Raw genomic sequence first — 21152 nt, 5'->3', positions numbered from 1 at the left:
TACGCAGACAGGCGCCGATCCGAGCTTGAATTTCAAGTCGGCGACTTCGTTCTCCTGAAGGTCTCTCCTTGGAAAGGAGTGATTCGGTTCAGGAAGAGAGGCAAGTTGGGGCCCCGGTATATTGGGCCATTTCGTGTGATTGCAAGGATAGGTCGGGTAGCCTATCGGTTGGAGTTGCCAGCGGAGTTGGGTCAGATCCATGACACTTTTCATGTGTCGCAGTTGAGGAAGTGCATAGCCGATGAGTCGGCAGTGGTTCCATTGGGGGATATTCAGGTGGATGCGAGCCTGAATTACGCGGAGAGACCAGTGGCTATCAGGGATCGGAAGATCAAGGTTCTGAGGAACAAGGAGGTACCTCTGGTGTTGGTTCAATGGCAACACCGTAAGGGATCAGAAATGACTTGGGAACCGGAGCGCGAAATGCGGGAGCAGCATCCGGAACTATTTGCAGAGTGAGACTTCGAGGGCGAAGTCTAATCCAAGTGGGGGAGAATTGTAACAGCCCGGAATCTCAGGTATTATTAAAATTATGTTTTTGGGGTGATTTATGAGGGGACTCGGCGAGTTGGAGCCTAGACTCGCCGAGTAGGATCGCGGACTTGGTCGCGGTTCCGCGACTGGACTCGACGAGTCCAGATATGGACTCGGCGAGTCGACGCTGTTCAGCAGAAACCCTAACCGTTCAGTTTGGATCGTATTTAACGCCTCTTAGGCCGTCATTTTCAGTCTTTTGGTCATTTGAGAGGAACCCTAATCGCTGTGGACGCCTAGAGCAAGGGAGGAAGCTTTGGAACTTGGAAGAATTGGTTAGGCAAGAAGAAGAGGGATTTGGCTAAAGGAATATCAAGGAGGATTGAGTCCTGGGATTTGGGGGACACAGAGGGTGCGTTTTCAGGTAATAATCGGACCAAGTCTGTTATTTTGATGTATTTATGAAATTAGGGTTTATAGAACCCATTTAGTGATTTGATGAAGTAATGCCTTGTTACCCCACGATTATAGTCTTGTATTAGGACCTTTAGAGGTCCAGAAGGTCCCATGCATGTGTACTTCGGGACGAGACCCATCCCAGGAAGCAGTTACTCGTCTGCATGGCATGGACTCGCCGAGTCGTTCTTCAGACTCGGCGAGTAGCTTGAAGATTCACTGGGACTCGCCGAGTTGTTCATCAGACTCGGCGAGTGGAGTCGGGGTGGCCCCGCGATTCTTCCACGAGGACCTCGTCGAGTCAAGAGGGATACTCGACGAGTAGAAAGGGAATATTCAGGAGTTTGTGAGGACGACTAGACTCGCCGAGTCGCCATGGTACTCGCCGAGTCCAGTCGAGTTGACCGTTGACCAGAGTTGACCTAAGTCTGACTTCTTAGGGATAGTCACACTTAGATGATATGAGTGTTAATGAGTTATGTAATGTTATAGGAGGGTTGTAGCTCGTTGGTTTGTGCGCGAGTGATTTCAGGAGTTGCTAGCTTTCAGCATTTACGAGGTGAGTCTTCTCACTATACTGTACCCGGAAGGGTTTGACTGTGTGACCGGAAGGTCGGATATGATATGTGATATGTATGCTATATGTGGTATGTTATATGTTATATGTGCTATGTATGTTTTGGGCCGGAAGGCGATATGATGTGTGATGGACCGGAAGGTCGGCGTGGGTAAGGCCGGAAGGTTTACCCAGCAGGGACGGAAGTCCCCAGAGACACATGGACCGGAAGGTCGGGCCGGAAGGCAATGTTATGTGGACCGAATGGTCCGGGCCGGAAGGCGTATGTGCGTAAGTTGTATATTGGGGAACTCACTAAGCATTTATGCTTACAGTTGTTGTGGATGTATGTATTTCAGGTACTAGCGAGGACCGTGGGAAGGTGCCGGCATGATCGATACACACTGAAGAATGTTTCATGATCTTGGGAGTTTGAATAATTGTAATGACCGAATGATTTAACTGTTTATATCTTATTTTAATGGAAATAATTATGTTTTTTTTAAATGAAAATTTTGGTTGAAAATTTGAGTTGTTACACATATGAACTATCTAAGGCAAAGGTGTATAAGTTCAAGAAGCCTTGATAAAAGATTATCAAAGCATTAAGTATTAGAAACATGAACTTAAGAAATTCAATAAGCATTGTTTTTCTGGAAGTTAAGATGTTTATGAATACATGTCGAAGCTAGTGGGAGCATAAGTGTTATGTTTTATAATAATCATCAAGATAGTGGGAGCATAAAAGTTATGATTGTATAATTATTAAGGAAAGTATTGCAAGGTTAGCAATATTAATTATAGAAAACAAGAGTCATACTTTGCAAAGTCGCAATAGTTGAAGAGTTGTTTTGCTATAATTAAGGGAGAGAATATTATGCTTCATTTCAAATCTAAAGGTTTAGGTTGAGAAATGTTAATAAAATTTAGTCAAAGGTACAAAGTGTGTTCTTAAAATTTCGATTATGATTACGGCATCCCTCTTCACAATTCGAATTTTGAGAACATAGCAAATAAAACATTATGCGTCGTGTCCCATACGCTTCGGGTATAGTATCGATTGCAAATGCTTTAATGTTTGACCATTCTAAAATTTTCCAAATTTCGAGCACATTTAGAGGAAAAAAAGACTAGAATCGGTTTAGACTAAAATAATTAAACAACTATCAAAGGACAATCCAAGTTCGACGAGGATTGGTCGCTTGTGAGTAGTTGGAAGTATAGTATTGGAAAATATGGAAATGTTTCCATATTGGATGGACCATATCGACATCATTACGAATAGATAAGATTCTATTAAGAATGAGTTTTCATATGGAACATATGGAAGTGTGTCCATATTGGGAATTGAATATTGAGAAATCTATGACTAGATTAGAAACTTCTATGCAAAAGGATGTTCAAAGAAAGTACTTTGAGTGAGAGACATCACATCTATGGAATTGTCTTGTAACAATCTCCGATAGAAGACTTTGTAATATCATTGGCAATAGTCTTTGTGACTTTGGTGCAGTGACATTACAAAAGTGATCATTGCATAAAATGTTAGAATCTAGCATATTCTATAAGTAGCAAGAATTTGATATTCTTTCACTTATGAAAAGGATTTGGAGTTGTGAAATGAGAATGATTGGAAATGTGTTCAATGTGATCTATTTCACAAAGTAAGAACCAGAGGTAAACATTGTGTGCATGCTAGGAGCATGGGACAAGTGTTGTAATTCAAGTAAGAAGTTGATTACCCGAAACTAGAAATAATGAGTAATCAATATGGTGATAAATAAAAGGTGTTTTATTTATGCTCAAAGGGATGAGGCCATATGGGATTAGTATTATTCTTGTGTTTCACATTTGCATGTTTTGACTTCCAGAATAATTGAATTTATTAAGAATAATCGAATTATTCAAACGGGCCACAGTCGTTCATATGTTGGAAGTAGATATGAATGAAGACTGTCGTGAATTGGTGTGTGGATTGTCTAAAAGAGTATTAGACATAAGCAAATGTTTGCTACAACGTTCATGAGTGCTTATGAATATGATTTGAGCATTGGATTAAACCCACGCTCACTTGGATCACTCCATGGATTGTATCACGAGTGATTGGTGAGACGATAACATCTTATATTCTTGAAACTGAGATATGTGAGTTGTATCTTGCAAATCGGTTGCACGTTGATAATATGTAAACGCACTAGTAACTTGGTGTTATAAAACATATTGTTGTGTGTAATTTGGTTAGTAAGTGCAAGAAAGCATTGTATCAAAGTTTATCCGTTCCTTTTATTCAAAGTAGGATAAAAGCGATATCTTTGGGCCCCTCGATGATTTAGTGATGACATACGTAAATGCTCGACCGGGCTAGGGCTAATTTGATTTGTTCAATTAGTCAGTCGTCATAAATCGGGAATCAAGATATAGTACAAAGAGAATGATTTGAAATCATATCTCATATGATATCTAGAATGAAGGAATATATGATCCCTTATCTAAGGACACGTGTATCTGATATGATCAGAGTTGACAGCGGCTTTGGAAAGCTACGATTGCAGATCAGGATCTGAAGTCATACGCATAATAGTTATTAGACTTATCCAAGTGGGAGACTGTTGGATTAGTGTCTAAGTCCATAACTATTTTGGTATGTACTTGACCCGATGGTGCATGGTCCTTTTGGGTTGCCTTCACCAAAGCAACTTGATTGGAGAAATAAATAGAGAGAGAGGTTATTATGATTTATTAATATGTTATAAGAATAATATATTAAAGGAGAAATCATATTTGTTTAATTAATATTGGTCAATAATTAATTAAGAATTAATTTTGTGATCAAGTGTAATTAATTAAACTAGAGGAGCTGAATTGTAATTATGTGATAGTTACAAAATAAGGTAAGGATTGTCTTAAATATAGGGTGAACGAATTTAAGGAGATAATGCCTTAGAATTCGACTAGGATAAGGGTTTCTAAGACTTATCTTATGGTTGCTTGGTGGGCAAGCAACTAGATAAGGATAAGGACTAAAACCCTAATCTTTACACCTATATAAACCCCCTAAGGCTCATGAATTCGCCTAAGCCTTCCCAAGAAGTCCTAAGGACGAATTCCTACCTCTTTCCTCTCTCTTTATACCTTCTCCATTTGCTCTTGGTGTTTGTAAGCCATTAGAGGAGTGACACTTGTGACTCTAAGCCTTCCAAAGTCAATTCAAGGAGGAATTGGGATTGTTATTGCTACATAACAATCAAGGTAACATTATAAACCTATTATATTATCTAATATGATTACTTGTATGCTAGAATTAGGGTTTATAGTCTTGGATTCAAAGCATGTACAATAGAGAAACCTAGATCCAAGCATTAGGGTTTGTACGAGCACATAGGATGTCTTATGACCAAAACCCATCAATAATAACTTTTGATACAATGTGTTTGACATTATTTATGAATGAATGAATGTTTTAAAAATGGAAAATTATTTTGAAAATTTTACGTTGTTACATCTATTAAATCCTTTTTAAGCTTAAGAGCTTCATTTAGCCATGCATGAACGTAAAGTTAGCAACTCTACGTGATAATCCAGCTCAGGGAAGTCAATTCTATGTTTTGGAACAATGTCTTAATGGATCATGGGTAAAAATTGAGTTTTGGCTAAATGGGTGAGTACGTTGGGCGTACAAGTAGGTACGCTTAGCGTACAAGCCCTCAAGCGAGTATGTTGTGCATATGTGTTGAGTATGCCCGCATACTCAGTGTGATGGGCTTCGGGTTTGGGACATTCTTTTGGGCTTGGATGCTTAGGGCCTTGTTAGACCATCTGAGTGCAAGTGTTTTGGAGTGGGAAAATTAGTGGGACTTGGGGTAAGGCCCATGTAAGGGTTTGGGCCCAATTTGGAAAATTAGGCCATGTATGGGCCTTGGATGATTACTTAGTTTTGGGCCTTTTAAATTGTAGGTGTGGGACTTAGTCTTGGACCAAACTAAGTAAGGGGTAAAATGGTCTTTTTACCCTAAGTATGGACTGATGGTTATAGATTGGAATCCAGTTGTTAATTTAGTGGTATTGATATTGATAGCTTGGGATTGTCGGACCAACAACCATGGATTTATCACTGTGATTCAACAGTGTGAGGTGAGTTTCCTCACCATGTTTAGCGGGTCGAAGGCACCAATGCCGACCCATGATATGTTATGTTAGAATATTCATTGTCTGTGTGACACTAGTATGTGTGTTTGCTTGTAAACTTACTGGGCGGGGCCCGATGGTTATCTATATGCTATTACCTGTTATGTTTATATGAACTATATGTGGGTGGGGCCTGTTATGCGAGTTAGGGCAGGGCCCGTTATACTTATTGGGTTGACCCAGTATATGAGTTAGGGTGGGGCCTGTTATACACAGTGGGTGGGGCCCGTTATGTAAGTTCGGGCGGGGCCCGTTACACGTATTTGGGCGAGACCCGTTATGTGTTATATATATGTATGGTATGTGGTATCTTGGGGAACTCACTAAGATTTGTGCTTACGTTTTTCCGTTTATGTTTCAGGTACTTCCAGTTCCATAGGGAAGGGCTCAGGATGATTGTAGGGCAAACACCACCTCGTTCCATATTTTCTTGATTTACTCTGATATGTCATGATGATTGATACATTTGTTTATCTTGATTTGTATGACAATGATTTGGATTATTAGTTTTATTAATTTTAAAAATGAAATTTTTGGGTCTTATTTTTGTGACGTTTCATAGAGGCTCAAGAGGGTGGAGGCTCATGATAGGAAGGACCTTCAAGGGGTTAAAGACCTTAAATAACGGTCAAAACCATAAAAATAGGATTTTTACACTGTGGCGGTATGCCAACATACAAAAATTTATGCCCTGCATAATGCCCTAAAACGCGTTCTTCAGACTAGTACGCCTAGCGTACTAGCTAGTGTACACCTAACGTACTGCCATACTCCTGATTTCCAGCTTAACTTTAAACAGCCATAACTTCTTCGTTTCAACTCTGTTTTCGATGATCTTTATATGTACGAAAAGGTATTGAAGAGCCCCACAATCATATCTAATTACTTTTAACTTAAAATATACCGAAATAAAATCCTTATTCCAAGAAAGAAGTCTGAAACATCATTTTTCCTATTTTACCCTTTGACTCCAAAACACAAAGCAATGGATTGGAGCTCATAACTAATATTATCAACATCCAATAGGGTCTAAAATCTATTCCCTTGCAGCGCAAGGTCTTTACTAGATCTATCTATTGTCCAAAATTCCAAAATAAGAAACTTCTCAAAACAGGATGTTACATTCTTGGATGATGTGTTAGGAAAGATGGGTTTTGGCAGTTTGTGGAGTAGATGGATCCAAGGGTGCTTCACTTCTTCTCGGGGCTCGATTCTAGTTAATGGCTCACCTACAGATCAGTTCCGATTTTATATAGGGCTTCACCAAGGGGATCCTCTCTCTCATTTCTTGTTTCTTTTGGTCATGGAAAGTTTGCATGTCACCTTCCAAGGTTTAGGAAGGGAGTATCTCTCTTGATTTTACTGTTACTAGTTGTGATGAAGGGGTATGGTAAACTTAAAACATAGTGCGAGTAGTGTAATCACTAACTCTCTAAGTTATATCAGTTTATAAATTACTATTGTGAAATATAGAGTTCTTTCTAGTTTGCTCCTGATAGGGTAAGGTTCATTAACGATCTCTCTAGTGCCTTTCTCTTCGTTCGGTCCTTTCTAGGAATCCTCCTCATGAACCCACTTTTGGTTCTTCCTCAACTCCTCTGTTGGCTATTGTAGTGGAGTGGTTACATCTACCTATGTTGTTCGTGCGAGAATGAGAGTGTCTAACGAATCTACGAGATTAATAAAACATTTCTATTAAAAATAAATTTTTATGAGGATGATTCTTACCAGGTCCTCCTATAATCACGTAGTGTATACAGATTATATATAACCAAGATTAAATAGACCTTCGAATAAGTGACCCTACTCTAAGATCACAACCAAACAAGGAACAGGAAGTAGAGTGAAAATCACAAATTTAAAGTCTATAAAATCTCAATTATATATAACTTTAACGTATACACTCAGTAATTATAGAGCTACCAGTAAAGGTCTTTTAGTTTTCACATAAGTTAGTTATAGTGCTTAAAATACTCCTATAGTATCTTTAATTGTATGTTTGATTTTAGAGCTTCTTGGTATTGAAGTTGATAAACTTTTCGATTTGTTGTTATTGTATAGTATTATAAAATACTCCTATAGTATTTTAAACATTATGTTTGGTTCTAGTATTCCTTTGTATATAGAGTTGGTAACTTTTAGACTTGTTGCAACACCACTATCACTCTCAAACACATGTTGATCGTATCTCAAATAAACATAGTTGATCAGACTATATTTATCCCATATATGATTACATAATTGTCTAAGTTTGACTGTAGTGTCCAACATCTAAATACTTTTGTTTTGTCCGTCTTGTGATACTTGTTCTAGTATGTATATATGCATGTATGTATACTTCCATGAAAATATTAATATATTTTAAAAGTATAATTCTAAAGTGTTTTTATCCCATTGTATTTATAGTTGTATATCTTTTATAGATTGATATACTCAGTTCACTATAAACAATGCTCTGATACCAATTTGTCACACCCCCAAACCAGAATGACGGAAACGTTCAGGGGTGAATGACGTCATGTACAGTATCACAACAATTGTATAATAGTAATCAAAGCAACAACAATCGTTGTATTAATAACTTAGTATTTACATTGTATTCAAAACATTACTTGTTTAACATTAAAAACTATAGTAAAAGATAAGATGTAATGCTACTATGCTCCGTCTTTGTAACGCCTGAGAGGGTACCTGTGCACTAACTTTCCTGAGAATACAAATGGTTTGAAAAAGTGTCAAAATTTAAGTTGGTGAGTTCATAAGTATTTTGTTGAAAAAGATATGTTCTTTGTTATTAATAATGTTATTGTGTTCTTCCAAAAAATCTAATATTTTCTTAGTAAATAAATCGTAGTCTTAGTATTTTGAGACCAAAAAGTATAAGTTTCTTATGTTTGAGGTTCTGATCCATGTAATTTGTATGTCCTGTACTGTTAACTCATATGATTACTTAGTGTATACTAATTATATATGACTAATATCGAACGGACAGTCAATTGGGTGATTCTGCCCTAAGCCCACAACCAAACAAGGAACAGGAAGTAAGGCGGAAATCACACATTCCACTGCCTATCGGATATTATTTATATATAACTCTGATGTATACGCTAAAGAATCAAAGAATTAACAAGTAGGGTTCCTTTATGTTATACTAGTTTGTAAATAAGTGTTGAATCTTTCATAAAAACGCTCTTAGTTCTGCCTTTTCTATTGTAAAGCATTGTTTTTTGTAAGTAATTGTATCTGTTTTCAGGAAGTCAAATTGTAAACTGTTTACTTGTAAAATAATGATGTTTATCCTGTAAAATCTTGTATTTTTCCATTAAACCGGTTTGTAGTCATAAACGTTCCAAAACCGAAATGTACAAGTATAATTACCATACTTAATTTAATGATACCTAGTTTATTCATAAGTAAAACTAGTTGAAGTTGGGTTTTGTCATGAAATCCGAATGTAAAGTTAGTATTCAAATAAAATTATTTGAAAATATATTATTCGTAAACAAGTCGTTGTTTTCTCCTTGTGAGTTCTTATAACCATACTAACATAGTCGGTTTGATCGCGACGTTTTTCAGACGTCAGAATGTTAACGACATTTGTCACCCCAGGTTTGTAGGCATGATTGTAGCTAAGAGTCGGGATGTGGGATTGTCAGTCTCAAATAGATCTATACACAAATATATCGCTCTCCCTACAAGTGTGACATCCTCAAAATCATGGCCAAAAAAGACCGATTTTGTTTATGCTTTATAAAAATCAGAGTACTTCATTTTATAAAAAGGTTGCGGAATTTGTTCCCAGAAAAACATGGTAAATACGTTATTAAAACATTTTCGAAGAAACGTATTTATTTCATTTAAAAATGTTTGGGATGTCATCGTTAATACCGAAACATAAGCATAAACAGAACTTACAATGATTTACACTAGTGATCTACATCTCTTTTAAATCTCTCAGTGTAATGTCACTTCACTTCGTCACCTGTGATATACATAAACTGAGTGGGTCAGGTTGGGAAACCTGGTGAGTACATAGGGTTTTCAACCCACAATAATATAATTATTATGTTCAATCAAACAATCAACCCAATTACCCATCCCTATTATCTTCTTTACTCTTTAAGGATTTAACCTAAGAGTCATCTATCCTGCATTCGTTTATTCCGAAGTCCCTTACTTCCAGGGTTATGGGACCGGCACTAAATCCATAGCTGCCAATGTTCGTTCATAAAGCACTAATTCCATAGCTGCTATAGTCTATTCATCGGGTACTAAATCCATAGCTACCAGTCTTTATCTAATAGGTACTAAGTCCATAGCTACCAATGTTCAACAGGTACTAAGTCCATAGCTACCAATTCCTACAGGTACTAAATCCTTAGCTACCAGCGTCTAACTAATAGGTACTAAGTCCATAGCTACCAATTCCCAACAGGTACTAAATCCATAGCTACCAACGTCTAAAAGGTACTAAGTCCATAGCTACCGATGTTTGTCCCATAGGCACTAAGTCTATAGCTGCCAATGTATACTCACGTCATCTTCTATCTCTCATCATTCATTTACCCATCTCATACCCAACATTTTTGTATATATAAAATACGTATACAGTTTAAGTCCTTTAAAACATGTATAAAACGTTCAACCAACATAGACAACAAGTATTCAGATAATGTGCACACATAGCACGTAGTTTATATAAAATACTTCATATCTATGTGTAAGATGAAAGGGACTATGCACTCACCTGAAAGGTGGTGAGTTGGCACTCGGACAGCACTTCGTTACTCTTAAAACAATTATCCCTTGACGAAACCTAGTATCATTACCACTAGAGTTTAGTCTAACGCTTGACGAGACTAATTTAATAGTCTAGCTATTATTACTATTATATAAGCGTTAAATAACACTCAATATAACTCATAATAATAGCCCAAATAATTATTTTAAGGTCCTAACAATGTTACTATAATTAAATAAAATCTATATTAAATATACTATAGGCGTAGCTCACTTACAGCGGGTTTTTATTAAAAACCGGGCTTCGCTGGAGCAGCGTTTCCGAGCCGAAAGTTTTTCTTCTCGGAGCCGTCGGGCGCTCCGGGGCTTTCTTCTCGTGATAGGGAGGTTCCCTAGACTTGGGAGGGGTTTAGGGAGGCTAGAGAGAAGTTAGAGAGAGAAAGAAAGGCTTATGGTGTGAAGAAAATATGAGGAGTTCACCCTTGTATTTATAGGAAGTGTATAGTAAAGTAGTCTCCAAGCTTCGTCCGTAACTTTTGCATACGAGCTCCGTTTTTGTCTGTCTTTTTACTGTTGAGTTCCTATTAATGAGATCTTCAACTTTCATTTAGACCTCGTTGGCTAATTCTCATTCTATCTCGGATTTACAAAACTGTATCAAATTCGCCGCGCTTGAAAAGTAGGGACTAAGCTTCGTCCATAACTTTCGCATACGAGCTCCATTTTTGTCTGTCTTTTTACCGTTGAGTTCCTATTAATGAGATCTTCAACTCTCATTTAGACCTCGTTGGCTAATTCTCATTCTATCTCGGATTTACAAAACTGTATCGAATTCGCCGCGCTCGAAAAGTAGGGACTAAGCTTCGTCCATAACTTTTGCATACGAGCTCTATTATCGACGTTCTTTATATCCACGCGTTGGTATTTATGAGTACTACAACTTTCATTTAGATCGCTAAGGCTAAATCTCGCTCTATCGTAAATTCACTATTTACGCTTCCCGGTATCGTGCCGGTTCCGTCGCGAAACTTCAACGGGTCATAACTTCTTCGTTATAACTCGGTTTTCGGCGTTCTTTATATGTACGAAAACCTTGTAACATACTCTACAACTTGGTTAAGATTATTTATTCTAAATAATCTTTTGTCAAAAAGTCGTTTTCGACCCCGAATGCATCTAATCTGACTAGCCCGGATTTGCGGGCGTTACAACAAGAGACTCTGGTTATAAGTCAGGACTTTTACCAGTACTTAGATAAGTATACACATACATCTCACAAATTGCTTCAACGTTTTACGAGTAATAACTGAAAACCCTTTTTATTTATATGTTAACTGAAAACCCTTTTTGTTTATATGTTATCTAAAAACCATTTTTGTTTATATGTTAACATTTACTTTGTAGAATAATATATTTATTCCATAAACTATACCTATTATAGTTTATAAGTTTGTTTCCGTGTTGTTGTAAAAATCGTTGCGTCTTAACATGTTTTGTAAGTCATTTGTAAATTCAATAGTAACAATATTTTTCATATATAGTAAATTTCACGTTTAATTTCTTATTAACGGTAAGAAAATATAATAAGAAATTTATATTTTTAAACACAGGATTTATTGTGTTTTACTTGTATCCCCCCCCCCCCTAAAACAAATTTAAAAATTTTAAAAACGTTGGGGTATGAACTCACCTTTTTTGTAGTTGCGGTTTAGATGTTAAGATAGTAACGGTGACTTCGAGCTAGAACACGTATAATTTCCGAAATCCTAGTAATATTTAAACACATAATATTGTGTTCCAATTAGTTAATCTAATAATTTAAAGTGTTAAGTAACACTAGTTTTATAAATAAAACTTACCAAAACTTGTAAGAATTTGGAAACACAATGCCTCTTGAAGTAGTTTTTGTTCTTGAAATGAAAGGAATTTGAGAGAGCAATGTATGAAAATTTGTTTACTCGAAGTGTAAAAGTGTAGGATATTTTCGAAATGTGACTTAAATATACAGGAAAAGGAGTCAGTTTTGGAGATTTCGGCATTGAAGTAGCTGATTTCGGCCGAGAACTCTACCCGAGAAGAGAGTATTCGGTCCAAGCTGTTTGCAGTCTAAGAGGATTGCGACCTCGCACGTTTGCGGCCGAGAACTCGTTTTTGGTCCGAGGCTAGTGGACCTGTGAGATTTCTCGGATCCAAAGTAAAGTATTTTCAGTATGGACTATTTGATTTCCTTAACAAATACACATAATTACATAAATATAATTATGATTAAATCAAATGGTTTCTAATATTTTGACCTTAATCGACATTCATTGACTTTTGTTGACTTTCATAGGATGGAAATAACGGGTTGTTACATCCCGACCTGGTTGTGGGAGGTAATATGTTCATATTGGATGCTTAGCGGGATTTAGTGGGCAAAATTGTGTCTAAACTTTCCAACTGGAAGGTGAAAACTCTTTCAGTTGGAGGCAGATTGACTTTATTAAAGTCGGTGTCTAGTTAGCAACTTACTTTTTCTTTGTTTAAATCTCCATTAGGTATCTTAAAAAAATTGGAAGCCTTGCGTAATAATTTCTTTGTTGGGGGTGAGCTGGATGAAAAGAAATTGACTTGGATTAGTTGGAATAAAGTGTTGGCTAGTACAAAGGATGGTGGCTTGGGAGTTAGCACTCTTTTTGCTTTAAATAGAGCTCTTCTTTTCAAGTGGGTGTGATAGTTTCTTTCTAGCCCTAATGTTTTTTGGGGTTAGAGTCATTAAAGTTATTTACGGTTCGAAGGGTTTTATTGGGTGTCATACTCCTAAGAATTGGCATTCAGTTTGCTTGGATATTTTGAAATCGGTGGAGAGATTGAATTTCAAGGGGGTTGATCTTTTGCCTTTGTGTAAAAAGAAACTTGGTGATGATGGTTTGACTATGTTTTGGGATGACATTTGGTTAGGTTACACACCTCTAAAATCTCAGTTCCCTAGAGTTTATGCTCTTGATTTGGCAAAGCAAGCTACAGCCAAACACAAGGTGGGGCAGGTTTCTTTCTTGTCGTCGCTTAGGAGATCTCCCAGGGGGGCCGAGAATTGCCAGTTTCGGTAACTTCAGGATTAGCTTCGGTCTGTGGTGATTTTTCTTACTTTTGATATATGGTTTTGGGTGTTTTCGAGTACAAGTAATTTCTTTTTGGCTTCGGTGAGGTGTTTTATTGATGAACATCTTCTCCCTTCTTCTGCTATTCCTACTCGTTGGATTCGTTTGGTGCCTACAAAGGTCAATGTTCTTGCATGGTGTTTGAGTCTTAATAGAGTTCCCTCGAGAGTGAATCTTGATAGGCGTGGTTTGGATATCCCGTCTCTTTTGTGCCCATTTTGTGATGTGGATATGGAGTCAACGACTCACTTGTTCTTCTCTTGTCCCTTTGTTAAGAATTTGACGTCTCAAGTTCTTAGATGGTGGGACATTGTACCTCCAGATTTTGTTTCTTATGCTAACTGGATGGTTTGATTTACTTCCTTACAATTGCATCGTTAGGGTAAAATTTATTTGGAAGCGGTTTTCTATTGCTCGTGGTGATTTGTTTGGAACTTCATGAATTCTTGTTTATTTGCTATTTCGCAACCAACGTTGGGTTTTATTTTTGATAATATTGTTTCTCAATCATTTTTATGGTGTAATGTTAGGGCTAGAAAAGTTATCAATTGGGTCGGGTGGCTTCAAAACCCAGAACTAGCTATTATGTGAGTCTTTGTTTTGTTGTCTAGCTTGTTGCTAGCTTTTTTATAATATTTTTCATTCGAAGTTATAAAAAAATATTTAGATTAAAGGAAAAACTACACAAAAGATACTAAGTTTTCAACAAAATTTGATTTTGACACCACGCAATTTTTCTTACAATTAAGACACTAAGTTTTCACAATCCGACTTAACACTACATTTTCTAATTTGTTTCATTGGTGACCATTTAACCGGTCAAACCAACTGATGGCTATCATGGTATGGTGTTGTGTTAATTTCTGACGATGTGACATTCTTTGGTGACATCATTTTTAGGTGTCAAAATTGAAAAAAAAAAAAGAACCTAATTACTTATTTGAAAAAAAAAACACAATATCAAAATTGAAATTTTCTGTAAACTTAGTGTCATTTATTAAATTTGCACTTGTTATAACGTAATAATCATGACTTGCTTGACGCTTGGAGACCCTTTGTGGGGAAGTTTTTTGAGCAAAACAACAAAACAAAATTGGTGTCTACACATGTAGTGCCATGATCTCAATGTCATTAGTTTGCATTTCAATCTCCTACATCCTTGATGTTGATGTGGGATGCCTAAAATCAGTGGACGAAATTAATTCAATTTTTATGTGTCTATCTATTGAACTAAAGAATTCAATGCATTATGGATGTCCTAAACTTATTGGATGAAATGAAAGGTTGTTGTTTCAAGCTGTGGATTTCGTAACAAGTCGAATATTAAGACATGAAGTTCCAATGACCACCATTTGAGACTACAAATTTATGCATTAATTGTTATCATAAATATGTAACAAACGAATAATCATATCTTTAACTTGAAGATTAAACCCCAACAAACATGGAGAAAGAAATATAAAAATGAGTGAAGATCTTATGAGTAATGGCATAGCCAAGTTCTGTGATTGGAACAATCTAAGCAAAGGTTTGACAATTGCACTAGAAAACATAGATGAAACAGAGTATATATAGTATTTGCGAGCTTCATGCGATATCCAAGGGTTGTGGCTGAATTTTGTAGAGGAAAGTCCAAGAGATAGAGATTTGAATGCAAACTAATAGTAACGAGATTATGGCGGTGGATATGTAGATTCTAATTTTGTTTTGTTGTTTTAATCCAAAAGTTTTCCTCAGAAAAGGCTCTAACCCTCCAACAAGTCTTACTATATCGTAAAGAAAAATAACGTGTTAATCGTAAGAAAAATAACATCATATCAAAATCAAATCTTTATAAAAAATTAATGTTTTTTTGTGTAATTTGCGGTAGCATTACTTATCCAATATCAAATGACAACAACTCAATATGTTTAGGTAAATAAATATTTTTAATATTTCTGAACATTAAAATAAATTATATATGATTTGCAATATCACAATCCAAATAGTTAAACACCAATCTTCATCCGAATCACGCATAAAAAATATATTAAAAAAAAATGAATCGATGTTATCTCAAACTAAAACGCCAAAACACGAAGAATCGGAGTAAACAGTACACACCTGATTGCAGAATTTTCAATACGGCTTTCAAACAATTTAGAAGTATAATGCATCGCGCCAAATCCACACTAAAACAATGAGGCGAGAACCATAAAGAATACGCCGAAGATGGATCTACAGACAGCGGTGGAAGCGGAGGAGTGATTGGAAGCAGCCACCGTGGAAGAGGGAGGAGAAGGAAGCGGAAGGACACGAATCGTGACTTTCATACCGTTAAAACAACCGCCGGTACCGCAGATGAAGTAGTAGCGCTGCGATTCGTTGAGAAGAATGAAATCCTTTCCACTGCTCCAGTTCCCTATGGCGCCGTCGAGAGTGCAGTTGTCGTAACCGGTTTTGTTCACCTCAATCACATTGTACTGCGTCTTCTGGTACCTAAATGCTACAGTTGAAAGTATCATCCATTAAACAGGCACAAATTTCACAAATTACAAGCATCATTAGAAAAGTAATACATACAGATGAAGTCTCCAACATAGAAAGTATGATTGTTGGCCCAGAGAGTGTAGTTGATGCCAGGATTCCAACCACGGTTGGCGCCTACAATGTGATCGGTGGCGGAGACGGTGGTTGCAGCGGCGGCGATAAGGAGGAGATAAATGATAAGGCGTGAGATGGACATCATTGAGTACTGCACGCACTCAGTGATACCACTGCCAGCTATCGATTAAATGTGTTTTCTGTTTCTTCAAATATAGCAAAGCTGAGGGGTCCATTTCATAAATCTATCTACTTATTTTTCGTTATCCGTTTCTTTAAAATTTTAACTTTTCGTTTTAACATTCTAGTTTTAAACTTTTCGTTATCCGTTTTTGTTTAAAACCTTAAAATGTAAAACTTTAAAAAAAAAAAAAAAAAAAAAAAAAAAAAAAAAAAAGTTGCTATCCGTTTTTTGTTTAAAACTTCAACATGTAAAAACTAAAAAAACTAAAAAGATGTTATCTAACCTAAAAAAAAAAAACAGACAGACTTATTGAACAAATATCATCTTCAAATTCTTGTTGAAAACCTTAAAATATACTTCATATGTTTTATTTTTTATATTTACTGAATTGTTTCTGATAGGTGCTAAACGCATAAATGCAACCATTAAAATGAAATATTGGTGACAGAAATTTACAATTACCACCAAAAAAAAATTAGGTTTAACTTTTGGGTACTTTGGTGCTTAAAAAAATACAAAAGTGTAGTTAACTTCCCAATTGTTAGATATGTGACATAGAAATTTACAATTAGTTTATGCAATTTATATTTGCTTACAGCATTTAGTTATAACAGAAGTTTTTTTTATTACATAAAAAAATTTAACTAAAATATGATACTATATAAATATAAATTAATTTAAAAGAGAAAAATAGGTGCTTAGGCTTTAATAAAGTCCAAAAGGATTAGAATAAATAAAACATTTAACATGTGTTTTTCATAAAAAGAAATTAGAACATTGTTTAATGCATCAGGAAAGCTCTTTCTTTTGCATAATTGCTCACCCCCCACTTAAAAAAATGGTTAATTTAACAAATAACAGTGTCCCACTTGGATTACTTTCCTTTTCATCCATAAATGATTGATGTACTTCAAAAAAATATGTTCCATTGAACTCATTTACTTAAAATATTTGACTTTCCAAACATTTTAGAATTATTTTAGTTAAAAATCGACAAATTACAACATTATTAAACTGCTTAAAATCCCCCAAAAGAAGTCACAACAGTCAAAAAGAGATATTATGCATTGCAAGCTCACCAAGCAGAATTTTCTTTACAAGAGAGCTTTAGTTTAACTTGAAAAGATGTTCACAACAATTACACTTATGTGAATATATATATTTTCTTGTTCATAATCCCATTCATCAATCTTCTACAATGGCATCAATCTTTTGTACCTGAAAAACCATAAAAATGAGCAGAATATAATGATTCCAGTAACCCCTGTAATTGACAACACCCATGTAAAAGCCGATGGGTTATCAAACAATGGAATCATAAAATTCATCCCAAATATCCCCGCCACCACCCCAAAGATTGCCACAACAAAAGTTGCAGTTGTCAACAACAGCTCAAACTGTATCAGCTGGTTCCGCACATTATCCTGCAAATCCAAGGGTAAAATGGTCATTTACTCATATATATATGGGTGTTTCTTTTTTACTTAAGACAGAAAGAACGACTTAATAGAGAAAATCAGGGAAATAAAGTTTTCCCCATAAAAGAGGAAATATACCAGTTGGATGTTGATGAAGTCTTCAGTGTCATCAATGTATTCCTTCAGCTGGTAGAAGACAAAATAATGTCAAATATTTTTCAAACATCATCATCCAGACAACACTTGATGAAGTTAAAAAAAAAAAAAAAAAGGTTAATTGAATATTACTGATGTCAACTTATTGAGACTGCTATCAATGACGACAAAATAAGCTTCTAGAAGCATCTCCAATTCTTCAATGTTTTCTGTGCCACTTTCTGAACTCCTCATACTACTCCTTGCAAGGCTTCTTGCAAGGCTAACAGTTTTTTCAAGTCTTCGACTTTCTGGAGGTGAAGAAACTGGAGAAACTGGAGCAGAGATGGATTGTGTCCCATCATTTGACCTGTATCCAATCACAGACTGATCTCCAACACTGAATAATGAATCCATTCGCCTTTTCTTCTCAGTTAGATACATCTCAGCCATATCCCCATCATCATCCATTAGCTGCTCTATTTCATCTCTTACCTATAATTAATTGTATTGCATTCGACATAGTGTCAAAATAATCCCAAAAAGGTCGGATTGTCACAGACTGATGTCAATGAGACAAAAAATTGTAATTTTGTGTTCAACCCAAAAAGGTGAAAAAAGGTAGGACCCACACTTGCTATGTGCAAAAGACATAAATGCCCTTTTCATCCTGGTCATCAAAATTAGCCTTCATAATGCAACCTAATAGAAAAAAAAAGGGAGACAAAGACTAATATATAGCACCTTCTGGACCCTTCGAGTCAATGCAACAAGTCTGCTTTTCAGTCTACGAACACGTTCCAAGTTTAAAGTACTAATCTTTGATGTAAGTTCATCTAGCAATGGATATGCTTCAATTTCTAATTCTGCTGCCTGATGAGTGATGAATTCAAAGAAAGATTGTATCTTTTAGTTCTGAAATGCTTAATACTTATAAAATGTAACAATTGTTGGTTATAATTATAAGACAAACCTGTGTATCCAAAAATGTACAAGCAGCCTCAAGAGCAACTTCTAGAGCCCTAAACTCAAAGGGTAAGTAGTCAGGTGAAGTGTTACCAAACATGTCCCCTAAGGATCTGTTTGAATTTCCCATCCGTCTGTTCAACTCTGCCCCTTCTGATTGCCAAACCTCACCACCCCCTGCAGCTTTTAATCGTCTTTGTAATTCCACCACATATTGTAACACATAGCTATCAAGAGAATTCAAAAGTAGAACTTCATCTGCTGTTATAATGCAACGAATCTGTTCCAAATTTACAACTATAGCCTTCTCTCTTCCAAGAATCGTTGAAGGGTAGACAAATAATGGATCGAGTAAGCGAAGATCACGTGCAGGAAGATCACAACGTCTCATTATTGTGAACTTGTCGACTTCAATGACTTGGGAATCACCAGTTGCAGCATCAACACGGATCCATGAACGAAGACCTTGACCACGTTTTTTTAGGCCTAAAACATCTACACCTTGAAAAGGCTGGCGACCTGATGCAGATGGCCTGTATGATGCATCTCTAAGGTTTATAGCTGATGCAGGTTTTGGTGGGAGGAGACGCTCTTTTAGGTCTGCCATTAGAGAAGTCTAACTGCAGAAACATGTGTTTATAGCATAAGAGACAAAAGTTATCCAAGAAAAATGTGAATTCAAAATGTTTGTTAGCTGCTATATAAGTCCCTGATTCCCATAGAATTGGTAGAGTATCGGGGAATTTGTTTTCTTTGATAGGTGCACAAGATGTAACCAATAAGCATTGATTACAAAAAAAACTTAATTTTGTCTCTTCCATAAGAAGCAAAGAAAAGGGAAAAATACAATCCAGATTGGCGGAATCATTCTTAGAAGGATTGGGAAATTATGTAGTTACAGCAGCAAAATTTGGCAGTATTGGTCCAATTTGAAATTGATGCGTCACGTCGACTTACTACAAGAAGTAATCATTAATCAAACATTTTTTTTTCAATTGATTTGCAATAAATTTTACCTGATTTTGACTATTTGTACATGCTCATATATTCACTCAAGTTTTCCCTTTACGATTGTAGTCCAAATGCAAAGAATAGGTGATGAAACTTGAAGTAATATTCACAAACAGAAACTGTAAGAGGACTAAGATTGCATTAGCAGTTCTCCATATGTTCGATTTTGATTAAGCAGATATATCTATTTCAAGCCACTCAATGAAATGAACGATAAATCAACTCGAATCGAGAACAGAGAACATCTAATAAGAAAAATTGAAAGGAGAAGAAGAGATCACTTACTTCCCCCACTTCCCCCAACGAATAATTAGGGTTTCAATAATCAGAAAACTCAATTACAACACTTCACGCAGTTCACGGTAATCAATCAATCTGAAAAAGGAACATACAAAGAATTCAAATCAGAAGTTCAATCCAAAGAGCAATACATCCTGACATATATATACATACACAAACAAAAAAACATCAGTATTAATGGACTTACAGATGCATGTATCATTGTATTGTATTGAATGCAAATAGTCTTCGCGTCAAAGCAATAATCAATGGTATACTGAGAAGTACAGAAGGTCTGTTGCCGACTATAAATACACCTACATATACAGACTTTAGTGTGTGTATCTATGTGCGGAAGAAAGCTATGGTTGGAAGCTCCAAGCCCATTAATTTGGAGCGTGATATGCTTCGAACCATAACCAAACAGATTGCCCCCCGGATTTTTCTAAATGATAGCATGCCTGATTGCGTGTGATGGGGTTTGTTAAACGCCGTCGTACTAACGGTTCCACCAACCTTTTAGAATCGCTGCCAAAATAATTATTAATATTACCTCTGTAAAATCGAAAAACATGGTACAAAATATTTTCAGTGCTTAACATATGTTATACTCATTTAATGTTTATCATGCGATATAAAATTTAGGGATAAGGATTTAAAAGGATAATATATTTTTTGTTTTATATATATTTGGTTATTGAAAAAAAAATTCGTTCATATTTGCCACTTCAACTTATTTAACCGTATACATTCAATCCTTATTAGGGATGAGCATATGGACCGGGGAACCGGCCGGAACCGGTACCCGGAACCGGAACCGGAACCGGGACCCGATGGAACCGGTCGGGCCGGGACCGGGACGTTATTTTTGTGAATTTTTGGAACCGGGAACCGGTAGGAACCGGAACCGATATAACCAGAACCGGTAGAACCGGCAAAAACCGGTACCGTATGATGCTATTTTTTTAATACAGGTTCCAACATTTGAAGACACGACAAGAACCGGTAGGAACCGGGAACCGGTA

General features: G+C 36.2%; 2 protein-coding genes across 4 annotated transcripts; both read right to left on the bottom strand.

Moving 5' to 3' along the window:
• Positions 1-14943: 14943 nt before the first annotated feature.
• LOC111910312 (lamin-like protein) lies at positions 14944-16351 on the bottom strand. 2 transcript variants are annotated; one of them, XR_002856517.3, is made up of 3 exons: positions 16114-16351; positions 15655-16036; positions 14944-15317 (listed from the first exon to the last, which is right to left on the bottom strand). XR_002856517.3 is itself a non-coding variant. In XM_023906137.3 (2 exons), the coding sequence occupies exons 1-2, from the start codon at positions 16277-16279 to the stop codon at positions 15723-15725; spliced, it is 480 nt and encodes a 159-aa protein (XP_023761905.1). In that variant the 5' UTR covers positions 16280-16349; the 3' UTR covers positions 15461-15722. The 2 variants fall into 2 exon arrangements, 1 of the variants encoding a protein (XP_023761905.1); XM_023906137.3 differs by lacking the exon at positions 14944-15317 and having other exon boundaries at positions 15461-16036; positions 16114-16349.
• Positions 16352-17364: 1013 nt separating this feature from the next.
• Positions 17365-20580, bottom strand: LOC111910321 (magnesium transporter MRS2-1). Of its 2 annotated transcripts, XM_023906151.3 has the most exons (8): positions 20336-20580; positions 20134-20223; positions 19854-19967; positions 18845-19457; positions 18616-18744; positions 18025-18366; positions 17875-17922; positions 17365-17742 (listed from the first exon to the last, which is right to left on the bottom strand). In XM_023906151.3, exons 4-8 carry the CDS (start codon positions 19442-19444, stop codon positions 17512-17514), a joined length of 1350 nt encoding a protein of 449 aa, XP_023761919.1. In that variant the 5' UTR covers positions 19445-19457; positions 19854-19967; positions 20134-20223; positions 20336-20580; the 3' UTR covers positions 17365-17511. The 2 variants fall into 2 exon arrangements, with proteins under 2 accessions (XP_023761919.1, XP_023761935.1); XM_023906167.3 differs by lacking the exon at positions 19854-19967.
• Positions 20581-21152: the final 572 nt, after the last annotated feature.

This window comes from Lactuca sativa, chromosome 1 (genome assembly GCF_002870075.4).
Source record: "Lactuca sativa cultivar Salinas chromosome 1, Lsat_Salinas_v11, whole genome shotgun sequence".
Taxonomy (NCBI): Eukaryota; Viridiplantae; Streptophyta; class Magnoliopsida; order Asterales; family Asteraceae; genus Lactuca; species Lactuca sativa.
The sequence above is the reverse complement of the archived record's forward strand: the minus strand, read 5'-3'. Positions and strand labels throughout refer to the sequence as shown.

What these genes read in the sequence shown, in the direction of transcription:
- LOC111910312 (XM_023906137.3), bottom strand. Translation starts at nt 16,279, where the DNA reads ATGATGTCCATCTCACGCCTTATCATTTATCTCCTCCTTATCGCCGCC. An exon ending in CTATGTTGGAGACTTCATCT is followed by an intron (nt 16,037 to 16,113) that starts GTATGTATTACT and finishes TTTCAACTGTAG; the next exon opens with CATTTAGGTACCAGAAGACG.
- LOC111910321 (XM_023906151.3), bottom strand. Translation starts at nt 19,444, where the DNA reads ATGGCAGACCTAAAAGAGCGTCTCCTCCCACCAAAACCTGCATCAGCT. An exon ending in GTCTCAATAAGTTGACATCA is followed by an intron (nt 17,923 to 18,024) that starts GTAATATTCAAT and finishes GTCTTCTACCAG; the next exon opens with CTGAAGGAATACATTGATGA. An exon ending in ACTTCATCAACATCCAACTG is followed by an intron (nt 17,743 to 17,874) that starts GTATATTTCCTC and finishes TTGGATTTGCAG; the next exon opens with GATAATGTGCGGAACCAGCT.